This window comes from Lissotriton vulgaris, chromosome 1_1, assembly GCF_964263255.1.
Source record: "Lissotriton vulgaris chromosome 1_1, aLisVul1.2, whole genome shotgun sequence".
NCBI classification, from domain to species: Eukaryota; Metazoa; Chordata; class Amphibia; order Caudata; family Salamandridae; genus Lissotriton; species Lissotriton vulgaris.
The window spans coordinates 455,294,056-455,310,979 of record NC_141685.1 but is presented as its reverse complement, the minus strand read 5'-3'; the positions used below and the strand labels follow the sequence as shown (position 1 = coordinate 455,310,979).

The window sequence follows — 16,924 nt, the reverse complement described above, 5'->3', positions numbered from 1 at the left end:
AGGGGAGCACGATAAACTGAAAGTGCTCCTGGCCTACCGTGAACCGCAGGTAACGCTGGTGGGCCGGCAGGACGGGGATGTGAAAATACGCATCCTGCAAGTCCAACGCTACCATCCAGTCTTGCGGGTCTAGAGCAGCCAAGACCTGAGCTAATGTCAACATCTTGAACTTCTCCTTCCGGAGGAAGCCGTTGACGTTCCGTAGATCCAAGATAGGACGTAGGCCCCCTTTGTCCTTCTTGGGCACCAGAAAGTAGTGGGAATAGCAACCGCGCCCTACTTCTGGCCCAGGAACGCGCTCGATGGCCCCCTTGGCCAAGAGGGCCGTAACTTCCTCCTGCAGAAGCGTCAAGTGGTCCCCCGACACACGGTGGTTCTGCGGTGGCATGGCTGGAGGAGTTGTCTCGAAGGGGAGGGAGTAGCCCCTTCGGACGAGTTGCAGCACCCACCTGTCCGATGTGATTGCGCGCCAGCGGGCGTGGTGATGGCGAACCCTGCCACCCACTGGCGTCACATGGGCCTGAAAGCACGGACTAGGAGGATTTGGAGGCAGATGATGCGGGGGGAGGTGTGGTCTGACCCCGCCGTTGACCCCGACCGCCTCCACGGCGGTTTCCACGGCCGCCACCGCGTTGAAAAGATTGTTGCGGCGCGTGGCTGGCAGCACGTGTGGGGACGCCCCTTCCTTGGCCACGAAAGGAGCGAAACGAACCCGTTTGCTGGCGCTGGGTCGAGAGACCCAAGGACTTGGCCGTGACCCTGGAGTCCTTGAAGCGCTCCAGCGCGTGGTCCGCCTTGTCACCAAACAGGCGACAGCCATCAAACGGCATATCAAGGCATTCTGGACATCTGCCGAAAAGTTGGCGGATCTCAGCCAGGCGTGGCGACGAATCGCCACCGTCGTGGACATCGCTCTGCCCAGCGAGTCGGTCGTATCAAGACCACACCGTATGGAATATTTTGCTGCATCTCGGCCCTTAGCCACAGCCTTGCCGAGCTTCGCCCGCACCTCCATGGGGCATTCTGGCAGCAGTTCCAAGACCGCAGTCCCAAACTCAGGGACGAGAAGACCTTCTTGCCATACTGGTCATACCTCTTAGATTCCCGGTCGGGCGGGGCCAACGCTCAGACCCCTCCCAACCCTCTCCGTACTCTACATCATCTCCATATTCGGAGTTAACAATGTAGACCGGCTCCTCGGGGTTCACAGGCCCCATCGGCGTCGAGCCCGGCGTCGGTCCGACTCCGCGTCCGGATTCAGGGAGGGTATGGGGACGACGCCGCCCGGAGCCGGCACAGTAGAACCGGCGCCGCGCGGGGACGGCGTCGGGGGTAATCCCGATGGAATCGGCGCCGGAGATGCCGGTAGACCAGCCGGCGTCGACCCCGAAGGCCCCTGCGGCGCCGGGGTCGGAGCCGTCGGCGGCACCGGGGCCGGAGCACCCGATGGCGTCGAGGCAGGGACACCCGAACCGCTAGGGCCCCCGGACGGTAGCACTGGGCCCGAAGGCGCTGTAAGCCCCGTCGGAGAAGTGAGCGCCCTCATGGCCATGAGGAACGCCTCAATCTCCTCAGGCGTCGCACCTTGCCCAGGGACCGGAGGGTATGGAGCAGGCCGCGCCGGCGACTCTCGCGGAGCAGCGGGGGTGGGGTCACCCGAACCCCCGGCCGCGTCGCGCGAGCGTCGGGGGGGAGTCGGGGGTACGATGACGACGCCCCGACTTCTTGTGTTTCTTACCTGAGGAGCCCGACGAATGGTGACGACTTCCGGAGCGCTCGGCACGACTCCGTGACCGCTCCCTCGAACGGTCCCTGGACCTCCGGCCGGACCGGGACCGCTCTCGACGCGGGGCCGACACCCGGAGCTCGAGTAGCTTGCGGGATCGCTCCCGTCTAGCCTTGTTAGTCAGAGCCCGGCAATCGACGCAGGCATCCACGTCGTGGTCGGGGCCCAGGCACCGGAGGCAGAGTCGGTGATGGTCCGTGAGCGACATCGTGCGGTCACAACCGTCACAATTCTTGAAACCGGGCATCCTACCAGGCACCAAAAAGATATAAGAAGTTAACAAAACTTGGTCAAAAGACCGGAGTACTGCTCTTCAGATCTGCGCTTACTGGCGCGGAAAAAAGAAGAACTGACGTCTTCGCGCGGAGGCGGCGTCGTCTATATACTCCAGCGACATCATCACGGCGCACGACGCCGACGACGGGCGCGGAGCCGCAGGGGACGCCTGCAGACGACGCCTACCGACAAGCAGGGGTACTGCTACGCAAAAGTTTCCGGATCCAGACTGACGCCTGGGGATATTCTAAGGTAAGGAATCTAATACTAACGTGTTTCTTTCAGATCAGAATTTCAGCTGTAGTTGAGCCACATCCAAGCCTCGATTGAAAGGCTATCTTCAGAGCGTAACCGGACTAGGTGATTCAATCAGATGACATTCGCTGGGGACCTTGGTGTGGAAATGCATCCACATGATGAGGTGTTGAGGAGTAGAACTGAACCTTCATATCAACTGTCTGGTGTTGCTGCTGGGCTCCTTCGCATTCATGTGCATGACGAAGAACAGAGGGTCCCGTTGTGAGCTCCTCATGATGGGCAACATACTGGTGTTTTGATACATAACGTGTTAAGGGATACTAGATACCAGATCAAGGATACCAGCAGTTATCCTAGAATGGTGGTAATTCTGCATGGATAGGAACATTTCACTGACGGCAGAATACCTACTGGGCGGTCACAAAAAAGTGGCAAACTGGAACTTCAGACATCTCAAGTACAGCAGCAATTGGAGATTGGACCTTTGGGGTTTCCGAACGCTAATGGAAAGATAAGGCCCATTTGAGAGAAGAGACATTTGCCTCTCAGCTGACTCAGGTTTCCATAATACTACAACTAGAGGCCAGAGCAGCAGGGCAAAGGTGCTGGATCCCTTTGAGCAGGACCAGATGGTAGGTGACAAACCCATTTGCCATTGCCAGAGTAGCTGTCCAGACTCAGAAGCAAGTGACCAAGTAAATCAGGTGTTACTAATTTGAAGATCACAAGTATGATTTCCAGCTATGTTAGAAATGTCTAGGGTTTCTCCAAGCCTTGTCCATCATGTTCAGGTAAAGTTGGCAGATGCGCAAAGTCTCCCATACCCAACTGGTAATGGATGGTGCCATAGAGCTTGTGATCTGGCGCATTAAAGGAGCTGTTGGAAGGTCCCAGTTATTCGCACAAAGCTGCTAGGTTAATCTGGAAAGTATCGTTTAAGAGTACAAATAAAAGACACCGATTGGCCTGACTAGGTGGTTGTCCGTGAAATGAGATTAAATCCTGTGTGGGAGAAGTTGTCCACATCTTGAAATTCCTATCAGATCTGACGGATTAGCTTACTGAACAATTAATATGCTCATATCAACCATTCTGTGGTAAATTACATGCTAAAAGAGAAGCATCCTATTGTAGGCAAGCTGGTCAGAGGAATCCTCTTAGCTTTTTCTGCATTATCCAAATATGAGATGTTAATATTGTCTTGAGACTTTTTCACTCTTGGCCGGACGAAGCGTATCTTTGCAGGAAAGTGTTGGAGCTAAGTTAACCATACTGTGCTGCTTGGAGTTCTGTCTTAGGGCTCGGACAGCCCTAGCATTGGATTACTCAAGCAGAAATGGGGTAAGGCTTTAAATTACAGGATGACAAAATCTAATACTTTATTAATGTTGTTCCTCACCTCTCTAGGTACTCCCAGGTTGTGAGTCATGAGCAGTATCAGGATGTAGGAGTGGATGACTGATTAGTTTACAGCCCTCTCCACCTCCGTGGTACATCAATTATTAATTGCCCTCCGAAAACACTTTGGGGCAGAGGGGACATTATGCCTAAATATTGCACAATGGGTACATTGGACGTCGCAAGAGGCTGTGGTGGATATTTTTGGAGCAGACTCTGCCCAAGCATCTAAGGTCTTCTTACAAGGAGGCAGAATAGAAGATACCATGAGAGTGGCGGATTGGTCTTGAAGTAAGTTACAGGGGGGTAGCTTCACTGGGGTTGAGTAGACTGAACAGGCATAATCCTCAGTCCTGACAGAGAGTATACAATTTACTGGCTATTGTGAAGAAAGATTTAAATTCTCTAAAGGATTATCCTACTCATCAAGAATATCCGATTGCTTGCATGACCTGCTGATGTGGAGAAATTCACACAATTTGTAAAGTCCAAATATACACAGCAGGTGTTTTGATTATTACCTGCTCGATGGAGACTGAGCGAATGTTTTACTGCAAATTAGGACGTTGGAACTTTTGATGGTGTGTTATGCTATGTTTATGAGACAGATTTGCAGGTGCGAAGTCTATTTTATTAGAGTACGGCTAGAAAAAGGAAAAGAGTTAACTAAGATTTGGACAACAGTTGCATCACGCGAAGAAAAAGGGAGCAATATTTTCTGGAGTGTTCGGTATTAGAAATGGAGAATGGATTGGCTAATGTGTGTCACAGATTGTTGTCCTGAAAGTTATGGTTCTTGAATAATTTACTACTTATGGCTGCTAAATTGAATACAGAAGAAAGAGAAAGTATAATCTTCACCTCGGAATACTTGACAGAACTGAAACTTTCCTACAAGACAGGTGGGAAATTTGATATTCTTTATAGGGAGTAATTTATATATTTTTTTTCCATTGTTTGATTCTTGTGTTGGAACAGGTGAATGCAAATGCTACTTACCAGTATGCATCTGTTCTTGGCATGTATATCTGTGCATAGATCGCCGCCTAGTGTTGGGTCCGGATGATTGCACATTGTTGTCCTGGAAGAGTCTTCGAAGTATCACGAGATAGGTGGCTCCTCCCCTGGACTACAGTGCGCATGGGCATCGACTCCATCCCCAGATTGTTTTTAGCCATTGTGGCCTTGAAGGAGTGAAACTCAGTGAATGATGACCATGCCATGAAATGATATGTGAACACTGCAGCTGCTACAGGCGCCGGGGAGGAGGGCGGGCGATATGAATGTCAGCAGCCCTACATGCCAAGAACAGATGCATACTGGTAAGTAACATTTGCAGTTCGAGGCATGTGGGCTGCTGAATTCATATCTGTGCATAGAATACATAGCAGTCCCTCCATTAGCGGCGGCCGCCCGTGCCAGCTGCAGCAGTTTGGAAAAGTGTCTTGAGAACAGCCTGCCCTACAGCTGCCTGCTGTTTGGAGTGCACGTCTACATAGTAATGCTTAGTAAATGTATGTGTGGTAGACCATGTGGCTGCTCTACATATGTCCTCCAAGAAAATGTTTCCAAGGAAAGCCATAGAGGCCCCCAACTTTCTGGTGGAGTGGGCTCTTGGTGGAATTGTAAGAGTGCGTTTTGCCTTTGCATAGCAGATTTGAATACATTTCACGATCCACCTAGCAATACCAGCCTTGGAAATAGGGTTACCTTTGTGATGTGGCGCAAAGGCAACAAAAAGCTGCTTAGTCTTTCGAAAATCCTTGGTCCTATCAATGTAATACATTAGGGCCCGTTTAACGTCAAGGGTGTGGAGCATCCGCTCCGCCAGTGACTCTGGATTTTGAAAGAACACCGGCAACTCAATGGTTTGGTTGATGTGGAACTGAGACACAACCTTGGGTAGAAATTTAGGGTTAGTGCAGAGCACTACCCTGTTTGAATGAACTTGGAAGAAAGGCTCTTGGATTGTGAGGGCCTGCAGCTCACTAACCCTCCGTAGCGATGTAATTGCTACTAGGAAAGCCACTTTCCATGTTAAGAACTGAAGTTCGCAAGAATGCAGTGGCTCAAAGGGAGGACCCATCAGTCTTGTAAGAACCACATTGAGGTTCCATTCCGGAGCTGGTGGAGTCCGTGGCGGAATGACTCTTTTGAGGCCTTCCAGAAATGCCTTGATGGCAGGCACTTTGAAGAGTGAAAGGTGCTGTCTATTTTGGAGGTATGCGGCCATCGCAGACAGGTGAATGCGAATGGACGTATATGCCAGATTACACTTGTATAGATGGAACAGGTAACAGATTATGTTCTGAATAGAAGCATCTAGTGGATCAATGTTGTGGTTTGCGCAATAGAGGACAAACCGCTTCCATTTTGCCGCATAACATGCTCTAGTAGTGGGCTTTCTCGCCTCCCGAATGATGTCCATGCAATTGGGAGGAAGGTAAGGTAGCCAAACTCTAGGACTTCAGGAGCCAGATCGCCAGGTTGAGCTGTTGCGGATCTGGGTGCTGAATGTCGCCATGGCTCTGCGTCAGAAGGATGGGTGTGAGATGGAGCCTTTGATGCGGTACCACAGAAAGTTCCAGAAACGTGGTGTACCATGGTTGGCGAGCCCACGTTGGAGCAACTAGGATGAGAGTCATCGAGTGCTGCCTGAGCTTGCGCGCCACCAGCGGTATCAGAGGTGCTGGGGGAAAAGCGTACGCAAATCTGTCTGACCAGTTCATCCATATCGCATTGCCCTGCGATTGCGGGTGTGGGAACCTGGCGGCGAAGCTTTGGCATTTTGCGTTCTCCTTTGTGGCGAACAGGTCGATCTCTGGATGACCCCACCTTTGGAAGTACGGTTGGTGTACTGATGGATGTATCTCCCACTCGTGCATTTGGTGGCTGTGCCTGCTGAGCAGGTCCGCCATCTGATTGTCCTTGCCTGGGAGATGTTCTGCCATGAGGAAAATGTTCCTCTGAATGGCCCACTTCCACATGCTCTGAGCCAGATGAGACAGCTGCGGAGAGTGTGTGCCCCCTGTTTCTGAATGTAGTACATGGCCGTCATGTTGTCCGTCCGGATCAACACAACCTTGTTGCACAGATGTACTTTGAATGCCTTTAAGGCCATGAAGATCGCCATCAGTTCCAGTACATTGATGTGCATCTTCCCTTGCTGTAGTGTCCATAGTCCCTGCACCGTGTATTGGAGTACATGCGCTCCCCATCCCTGGAGAGAAGCATCCGTTGTCAGGATGATCTGCGTCACAGGCTCTTGAAACGGTCGGCCCTTGCAAAGGTTTTGTGGATTCCACCAATGCAGAGAGTTGTATGCCCGACCGCTCACCAACACTAGGTCTGTCAACTGCCCGTGAGCCTGAGTCCACTGACGTGCTAAGCACTCCTGAAGCGGACGCATATGTAGCCTCGCGTGTGGGACTATGGAGATGCAGGAGGCCATCATACCGATCAACTGCATGAACACTCTTGCTGGGAGCGAGTGTTGAGGTCTGAATCTTTGGATCAGCGACTGAATGCTGTTGACTCTCACTGAATTCGGCTGCGCAGTGGCCGCCAGAGTGTTTATGGTCGCACCCAGATACTGCCGTATGTGGGCGGGCTGGAGATGGGACTTTGGGTAATTCAGTGAGAACCCCAGATCGTGCAGAAGGCGAATGGTGTGGGACACGTGGTCGGCGCACTGCTGAGCCGACTTCGCTTGAATGAGCCAGTCGTCCAGATAGGGGTAGACGTGGATGTTTTGACGTCTCAGATGCGCCGCCACCGTCGCTAGGCACTTTGTGAAGACCCTGGGCGCTGTGGTGACCCCAAAAGCCAAAACCTTGAACTGGTAGTGCTGGTCTTGAATGGTGAACCTGAGGTACTTTCTCTGTGAAGGATGCAGTGGAATGTGAAAGTACGCATCCTTGAGGTCCAGAGTCGCCAGGAAGTCCCCTTGCCGAAGCAGTGGGAGAACCTGCTGCAGCGTGAGCATATGGAAATGTTCTGACAGAATGTAAAAGTTGAGAGGTCTGAGGTCTAGGATGGGCCTGAGGGATCCGTCCTTTTTTGGAATCAGAAAGTAGAGGGAGTAAACTCCTGTACCTCTTTCCTGCGGGGGCACGAGCTCTATTGCTCCTTTTTGCAGCATGACGTTGACTTCCTGCTGCAACAAGTGCAAGTGCTCGCCGGACATAGGACGGCTCTTTGGGGGTATGTTGGGTGGAGTGGATGTGAGCTCCAGACAATAACCATATTGGATAAGAGATCTGACCCACCTGTCCGTGGTGATGGACTTCCACACGGGCAGGAACTGCTGGAGTCTCCCCCCGACCAGTGTTGTGTGGTCGGGGGCAGTGACAAGGCGTCACTGTTTGTTGGCGGTGGAGGACCTGGAGCTGTTATTACCACGTCCTCTGCCTTTGACGTTGTTGCCATGGTATCCACCCCGACCCTTGTTGGTATAGGAGGGTTGGGTGCTACTCTTATAGAATTGCGTCGACTGTGACAGTTGACCCCTTGAGGTGCCTCTATTATTGGAGCGACGAAAGGAACCACCCCGAAACTGCTGGGACTGCAAGGCACCCATAGACTTTGCAGTGTCGGTGTCCTTTTTCATTTTCTCGAGGGTGGTATCAACTTCTGGGCCAAACAGGTGGTCTGGGTTGACAGTTTGGTTCAGGATGGTAGTTTGAATGTCTGGTTTGAAACCGGATATTCTGAGCCATGCATGTCTATGCAGTAGAACGCTAGTGTTTATTGCTCTTGAGGCGGTGTCAGTCACATCCAGAGCGCACTTAATGGAAGCATTGGTGATAAGCTTCCCCTCCTGTATCAACATTTCTGCCGCTTCCTTATATTGATCTGGCAAGTGCTGTAGAAGGGTCTCTAGAGTGTCGTAGTGTGCCCTGTCGTAACGCGCAAGTAGCGCCTGTGTGTTGGATATGCGCCATATGTTGGCTGCCTGCGCAGCAACACGTTTCCCCGAAGCCTCAAATACTTTTGATTCCTTGTATGGGGGAGGAGCATCACCCGTAGTCTGTGAGTTGGCTCTTTTGCGTGCATTGGAGACAACCAAGGAATCCAGAGGCAACTGTCCTTTGATGTATGTTGGATCAGTGGGCGCTGCCTTGTACTTCTTGTCGATACGTGGGTTGATGACCCTTGCTCTGGTGGGCTCCTTGAAGACCTCTGGCGCATGTTTCAACACCCCTTTTAGCATTGGCAAAGTTCTTACAGTTTTTTCAGCGACTGAAAAGGTGTCAAAAAGAAAATCGACGTCTACAGGGTCAGCATGGAGATCGACGTCATGATTGGCTGCCGCCCTCTCAATTAGAGCATTGAAAGCTGCAGAGTCTTCTGTTGGGGAAGTTTTTGCTGAAAAAAGCCGAGGCTCCTGTCCTGAATGCGGGTCCTCAGGGTCGCCACCAGCAGACCAAGGCTCAGTCACATCCTCTGGGTCTGAGTAGACTGGGTAGGAATACTCATCCTCGTCGTTTCCATCACCCTCCTCCACATCAGAATGAGTGGGTGAAAGTTCATGGCCTTGTGGTGATACAGGCTCCATAGAGGCAGAGGCACCAGCAGAGTCCATCTTTTTCTTAAGTGGAATTTGGAAATGCTCCAATGCTGGTTCAGGGGTGATCTTCCTTTTAAGGAGAGAGAGCTTGCCTGTGTTGGCGTCGATGATCACTTCTCAACGCTCTTCTTCTGCCAGCGGTTGATGGCGCGGGCTTGGAACCACCAACGATGCCTTCGGCGTCGACGATAACTTTAAGGGCACTCCGGCCCCAGGTTTCGCTGTGAAAGCCTTCGGCGCCGTCTTAGGCGGCAACGTGAACAGAATCGGCGTTAGCGTCTTCGCCGGTTTTTGGATAGGCTTGGGCGGCACAGTGTCCTTCGGCTCGACTGCCGCGGCCCCCTCCCTAATACGCTGAAGGGACTCCGTGACCTTTTTAGTGAACGAGGCGGAGGGACGCACCGGCTCGAGAGAGTCTTCTGAAGCTGGTTTTGGGACGGCGACCAATGACGCAGTCTTCGGAGTCGACGCAGCTGCCCCCTTGGCCCTGTCGGGTGGAAGCGGGGCAGTGAGAGACTTGGGTTCGTCCTGCCGCTTCTTCGTGGCCTTCTTATGGTCGTCGACCTTCTTGGTATCGATGCGACTCTTAAGTGCGTCGACCAACTTCGGCACCGATGCAGCCGCGTCGGCCGTTTTTACATTCGGCTTCGATACCGTAGTCTTCGGGTCGGCCATTTTGGCGTGGCCCTTGAGCTCGACAGCCATCATGGATTTCTTCGGCGCCGAGGCCTCCGAAGTCTTCGACCCGACCAGTGCGACTTGCGCTTTCGGTTTCGATACATCTGGGGTCGAGACCGACGGTTTCACTTTCGGTTTCTGTACCGTGAGTGGTGCCGTATCAATGTCCGTGGCCGGGCCGGAAGGCGGAGCCGTGGGACGGGAATCAAGGCTTTGGGTAAGGCCCAAAGGCGATCCCTCGGCCTGGGCCTTAGAATGGTGGCTGGCCCCGGAGTCAGTGTGAGGAAGCTCCTCTTCCGAGCTATCCTCTACGGTGGCAAGGGCCCCGTCGTCGTCCCCTACCTCCTCGACGACTTCCTCGAAATCCTCGTCTTCCGCGTCGTAGTTTTCATCGACCTCCGACGCCGGGTTAGATTCTGTGATATCCTGGATAGTGTCGTCGCCGACATCCTCCGTATCGAAGATGTCCGTCGGAGGGGGTGCCGATCGCTGGGCCTGCAGTCTTGCAGCTCGGCGGAGCTTGAGTGTCTTTTTTGACCGGAACTTGGAGCAGGCCATACACTTGGCCTCGTCGTGGTCCGGCGACAAGCATTTATTGCACACCGGGTGCACGTCGATATGTGGGTACTTCGAGGCACACACCGGGCACCTCTTAAATGGACTTCGTTCCATGATGAAAGTAGGTTGGAGCGTCGTGTAGGCCCGTCCGCGCCGAAAGCACGCGGAAGGGCAGTGTTGGTTCGGATTCGATGAAACAAACGAACCCGAACGATAGACAATACCGACGCGAGTCCTAAAGACCTTTTGGTCTCAAGTAAAGCAAGTTAAACAACTATCGATTCCGACAGAGGGAACCGAAACACATCCGAACCCAATGGCGGAAAAAAACAATCTGGGGATGGAGTCGAAGCCCATGCGCACTGTAGTCCAGGGGAGGAGCCACCTATCTCGTGATACTTCGAAGACTCTTCCAGGACAACAATGTGCAATCATCCGGACCCAACACTAGGCGGCGATCTATACACAGATATGAATTCAGCAGCCCACATGCCTCGAACCTGTGTTTCTCTTAAGTAATTTTTTTCTGTTTCTCTTATTTGATACTTTTGCATTACTCTTGAAGTTTTAGACTTGAATGATTGTGTTTGTAATTCAGTGAATTTATGCTTTTAAAATTTAGAATAGTTCTAGTTCGCCATATAGTTGGGCACATTTAATAAGCTCAATGGGAAACATCAAACAAATTCAGTAATATAAAATCTGTTTATAGTGGGTAGACCTTCATTTTGAATACAATGTTTTGTTAGATCACATAAATGACACAATATTTTGTAGGTTTACACTTAAAAACAGCACATGAAAGTAATGATCAATTTGATTTTTTAACCCCTTCGATGCTTATGACTGAGCGGTTCCGTCAGGAGCGTCGGTTGGGCTGTGCTCATGACGGAACCGTTCCGTCATGACCACGCCCGTTCTTAAGAACATTCAGCACAGAGCGAAAATTCACGACGCGCTGATGTGGTTAAGACGAAAATAACTGTGTGCTTGTAACAAATTAAGAGACAGCTCATACCACTGATGTTAATTTGAGAGAATTATGGATTATATTTCAAATATATACTTTACCATTAGCAGTGGGTTTTGTGATGCTGATTGCAAGCTGGACTGTAAAATGGCCTGTGGCTGGTAGGTTTCTTGACTACCAGTGTAATACGAAGGCATTACTTGCAAGTAAGTATTGTAATCTCCATAAGCTGCAGTGGTAGGTACCTAAATATAGAAAGAGATATTTAAGATGTTGTATTCACAAAAGATAGCCAATGGAATATCATTTTGGAAACTTACTTGATTATAAAAGTCATCAACTCCTGGTGGAAGTGGCTGGAAAAAAATATATAATAGGTAAGGAAAAGCAATATCATCTCCTCTACACGTACATACCCACACGTTTTATTAAGTACGCTCATTGGAGACATGGAAACCATAGAATAAAAGTACCTTTATAGTGACTCAATATCTGGTCTAGGCTGAGTGTCCAGCCACCTAGTTGTGGGACCACAAACCACATTCTAAAACTGTTCATCAAAGCACAGGACACTTTGGAGCAACCACGTGGTACTAGCCCGGGGTAACACATTGGACTAGAAATAATGGATTGACGATGAAGCCATCTTTGTCCTTTCTTAAATTGCATTGACAAAACTATGCATTGCTCCTAGAGGGATGCATCAGGAACAATTGCCTACAGAATACATAAGGGGTTTATACAGATACCCTGTTCATAGGTTTGAGGTACACATGCCTAAAAAACATAAGTCTGAAGTCGTATTGGCAGAGGCAATGAGCACAGATATTTACGGAAGAGGACTGAGGAACGAAACAGAAGAAAACATACTGCAAATTTCACTTTGCAGAGTATCTATGTTGTAGAAACACAAGTTGTGCATAACTCATCTACTAATGTTTGGACTTGAAAGAACAAGTTACTTGCCTTCGGTAATGCCTTATCTGGTATAGACTATATCTAGTCGCAGATTACTTACCTTTTGAATTTCCCCAGGTATCAGAAGATTTTTCGTTACAAGCAGTCTTGCGTACCAGTAGGTGGAGTCGACTCGCTCTGCAACCATTTTTGTCCGTGCCAGAAGTGATGTTGCTGTACCTATACAGGCACCACCCAGGAGCACGGACATAAGTTACTTTTCACAACTTTCAACACCAGAAACACAGAGCCATGAGGGACACTGACCACTTGTGCATCAAAACTAGGGCCTTGAAAGGAGTCATCCCTGTCCCTACGAATCCGTTTGCAGAGCAGGCAGGATGGCGGGTGGGGTGTCGTAAGGAATCTGAGGCTAGACATAGCTTTTACAAGATAAGGCGTTACCAAAGGTAAGTATCTTGTCAATCTGATAGAGACTTCTAGATGCAGATTTCGTACCTTTTGAATGAACACCCAAGCTATACCATCCTGTCTGCAAGCTAATTTTAAACGAGAAATCCTATAGGACTAAATGGGCAAAGTGCCCATCCCTGCGTACTTGACTGTTCAGATAGTAAAGTTTCACGGTGCATTAGTATGCAGCAAACACACAATGCAGATGGCGAAATTGTTTTTCTTCGGTCCTTTAGTAATTTTCTTCTCATGAAAAGGTACATCAATGAATGAGAGATACATCCCAGTAGCCAACATGTTTCGTCCATACAGGACTTCTTCAGGGCTACAGGAAATACATACAACATATAAGCCAATTTTTACAATATATACATACAGTTGAAACAGATCACATACTCAAAAAAGATGTTGCCATGATGAATCAGACTCCAAGCAGGCCACCATCTTAGTTCCCATGTATTGATAACAGTGCATAAGGTAAATAGTAATCTATAGTATTCTACTTTGTGGAAGCTTGATTCTACATGACTTGTATAGAAAATACTTGACAAATCTTCATAAAGTACATAGGTAAACAAATTTCAATTCATGCTCAGGAAAGGGCTACTGTCCTTTAGTTATTCCGAACAGACAATAATATAACATTTACATTTTTCAATTTTTCTTATCAACTCATAATAAAGAAATGTTACATTGGGCATACTTTTAAATAACGCATGAGAATTGCAAGTTCCTTAATATGTGCTGGCATTAAAAACAACCAATTTTAGTCCATTCATACAGTACAGGAATTCTGTAAAAACCAAATAAGTATTATAAGGCCATATTTATCAGTCATGGAGTTACAATGTACAAGAATGAGAATCAGCAAAAAAAAGAGAAAAGCAATAACATTGACACGCTCATATTTATCAAAATTTAAACATGTGCTGTTTCACTGTGCTACTCGACTTGCTATATTATGTGAATATCAATGTAGAAATGTTAGAATAAGGCAGCTCCAAAAAGCAAAATTGAAATCACAGTCTGTCGACTAATGCAATATTGAGTAATTTTAGAACGGATGTCTTCGATCAGCTAAATGATACCACATAAGTGGTCTCATAAACATATCGCTATTATTCGATGGAACTCATTATTGCCATTCAATCTAAATGTTACTGTTTGGAGACTGCAAATCCATCTTGCCTCTGCTTGTCTTAAAGCTACATCTCTGTTGCCTCCACTATCATGAATTGCAACATACTCTATTGCATGGAACCAGATTTTCTTGTCATTTGGATGATCTTTGTGTATATGTACAGCCACTGGATATTTTGCATCATTGTTTTTGATGGCCCTCACATGTTCCTGTATTCTCAGTTTGAGGCTTTGTATTCTGCTGTGAACATAAGCTTTTTTGCCGGAGCAACCAATTGCATACACAACAAAAGTAGTATTACAATTTATGAAGGCATCAATAGTATTCTTTTTGGACTTCTTGTATTTGAGTCTCGTCAACTTGATAAGTCTCAAGTTACAAACACAACAGGTACCACATATATAGAAGCCTTTAGGTCTTTCTGGTAATCAAGTCTTATTTCTGCTGACTTTGTTGACAGGAAATGAACGATAACGCCTGTGTCCCAAAAACTGCTCATGTCTCATTAAATGATTACATACATTAATTTGACACCTGGATATGACTCGTAGGTTTTTTTTAAATGTCTCCTGACTCACTTTTTTCACTTACTCCTTAACTTTCATGTATTTAGTAAGTCTCTTAGTGAGGTGTAATAGCAATATGTTTATGAAATCATTTATGCGGAATGATTTAGCAGATAAAAGACATCTGTTCTAAAGTTACTCAATATTGTATTAGTCGGCAGACTGAATTAAATTTTGCTATTTGGAGATGCCTTACTCTAACATTTCGACATCGATTATGTTCACATATTATAGCAAGTTGAGTAGCACAGTGAAATAGCACATGTTTAAATTTTGATAAATAAGGTTTTGATAAATAAGGAGTGTGTCAATGTTTTTGCTTCTCTCTTTTGTTTTCTAATTCTTGTTCTTGTACACTGTGACTCTATTACTATCTACTTATTTTTTTTTTTTTTAATATATATTAACGAAATCGTGCTGTCAGGGACGTGGCCATCAAGGATACGGTCCTCCAGTGGGGATGACTGGGGAATATCAGTCCCAGGGGGAAAGGCGGAGGATAAGGCATGCCGAACCTGCATATACCGAAAATACTCCTTATCATCAAGCTGATACTCCAGTTTCAGGGCTTCGAAGGACTTCAGTGCCCCTGGCCCAGAGATCCTCCACCTTACTAATCCCAATCATATCCCACCTATCGAACCCTTTCGTCTGCCACAGGTTGCCCAGTCGATCAGAATCATACAAAGGAGTCATACGCGTCAATTTGCCACTCCAGCCCGTAGCCACAGTCGCATCCTTCCAGGCACGCACCGCACACTTCGTAGGACCAGTGAGGAGACGGATCGGTGACTTCGAGTACAAAGCTCTATTAAAGTTGCCACCGGGCAGTAGGAATTTGTCCAGGGCAAAAGGGGCGGGTTCCGATGAATATTTTACGTGGTTAATTGCACTTAAATGCGAGGCCCAGTAATATCGTTTGACATCTGGTAAAGCGATACCGCCATCGTACCAGGGGAGTGTAAGTTTAGACAATGCGATACGGGCACGCCCGTCCCAAATCAATTGCCGCTGTAGGCTTTCAATCTCACGGAAATAGCGAGCGGGGACAGGGTCGAAGAAATTCTGCAGCGCATAGAGAAATCTAGGGAGCGACATCATTTTAAAAAGCGCCGCTCGGCCCAGCGGGGACAAGGGCAATTCACGCCACCGCCTCACATCCTGCTTAAGGCGACGGAGGGGAGCGTAGAGATTCCGATCATATCGCACCGCGGGAACCATGGAGACATAGATCCCAAAATATTTGAAACCATCATCTGCCACCTGAATTGGAAACCTATGGGGCAGCGGTGGCAACACCCCCGCTATGACAAACACAGGACTTGGTCCAATTGATAACCAATCCGGAGTTCTTTCCAAATGATGTGAGAACGTCGAAGAGCACGTTCAGAGATTTCTGGGGGGAAGTGAAATAAAGAAGGATGTCGTCAGCGTAGAGCGAGACGCGATATTCCAAATCCGGCGCCCACCGGATCCCTTTAATCGAGGGTTCCCATCGGAGCCACGCCGCAAGGGGCTCGAGCGCCAGCGCAAACAGAAGTGGGGAAAGCGGACACCCCTGACGGGTGCCGCGTCCCAATGGAAATGGGCCGGAGCTTCTGCCATTCACCACAACTTGAGCCAGTGGTTGCTCATACAGGAGCTTCACCCACGCGATAAAGTTAGGGCTAAAGCCAAATTTGGAAAGGGCCGCCCACAGATATGGCCATTCAATGGTGTCGAAAGCCATTGTAGCGTCCAGGGAGGCCACCACCGCTGGCTCAGAAAGAGTTGCAGCTCTCGCGAGAACACCGTGGAGTCTACGTAGATTAAGGGCCGTGTTCCGACGGGGTATGAAGCCGGATTGATCCGGATGAATCAGGGCACAGATTACAGTCAACAACCGATTGGCCAGGACCTTGGCAAGGATTTTGGGTTCCGCGTTCAGTAAGGAAATGGGGCGGTAGGAGGTGCAGCGGTCACGAGGCTTGCCATCCTTATGAATGACCACTATGGTGGCCAGGCGCTGTTCAAGCGGAAGGACTCCAGCCTCAAATGCGTCCAGAAACATGGTCCGCAAGTGGGCGGCCATCTTGTCCGGACGAAGTTTGTAAAGCTCGATAGGTAAACCATTAGGCCCCATCGCCTTACCCGAGCGCAAGGATCTGATGGCGAGGGCGATCTCGTCCACCGTAAAGGGAGTTTCCAAAGCCAGTCCCTCCTCTTCCGAGACACAAGGAAGAGCAATATCACGCAACAGTAAACGGGAGTCGGCCTCATCACGATCACTCACTGGGGTATAAACCTTTTGGAAATGGTCCACGAAACAATCAACAATCTCACCGGGGTCAGACACACATTCACAAGACTCATG

General features: G+C 48.9%; 1 protein-coding gene across 4 annotated transcripts in view; it reads right to left on the bottom strand.

The window, feature by feature from the left end:
- The window catches only part of RAVER2 (ribonucleoprotein, PTB binding 2), a 443,388-nt gene that overhangs the window by 28,379 nt on the left and 398,085 nt on the right, over nucleotides 1-16,924 (bottom strand). For all 4 annotated transcript variants that reach the window (XM_086953598.1, XM_086953593.1, XM_086953607.1 and 1 more), the window contains exons 13-14: nucleotides 11,814-11,849; nucleotides 11,595-11,738 (exon numbers count right to left, since the gene is read on the bottom strand). In XM_086953598.1, coding sequence (XP_086809724.1) covers nucleotides 11,595-11,738; nucleotides 11,814-11,849 — 180 coding nt within the window. The remainder of the gene's footprint in view (nucleotides 1-11,594; nucleotides 11,739-11,813; nucleotides 11,850-16,924) is intronic.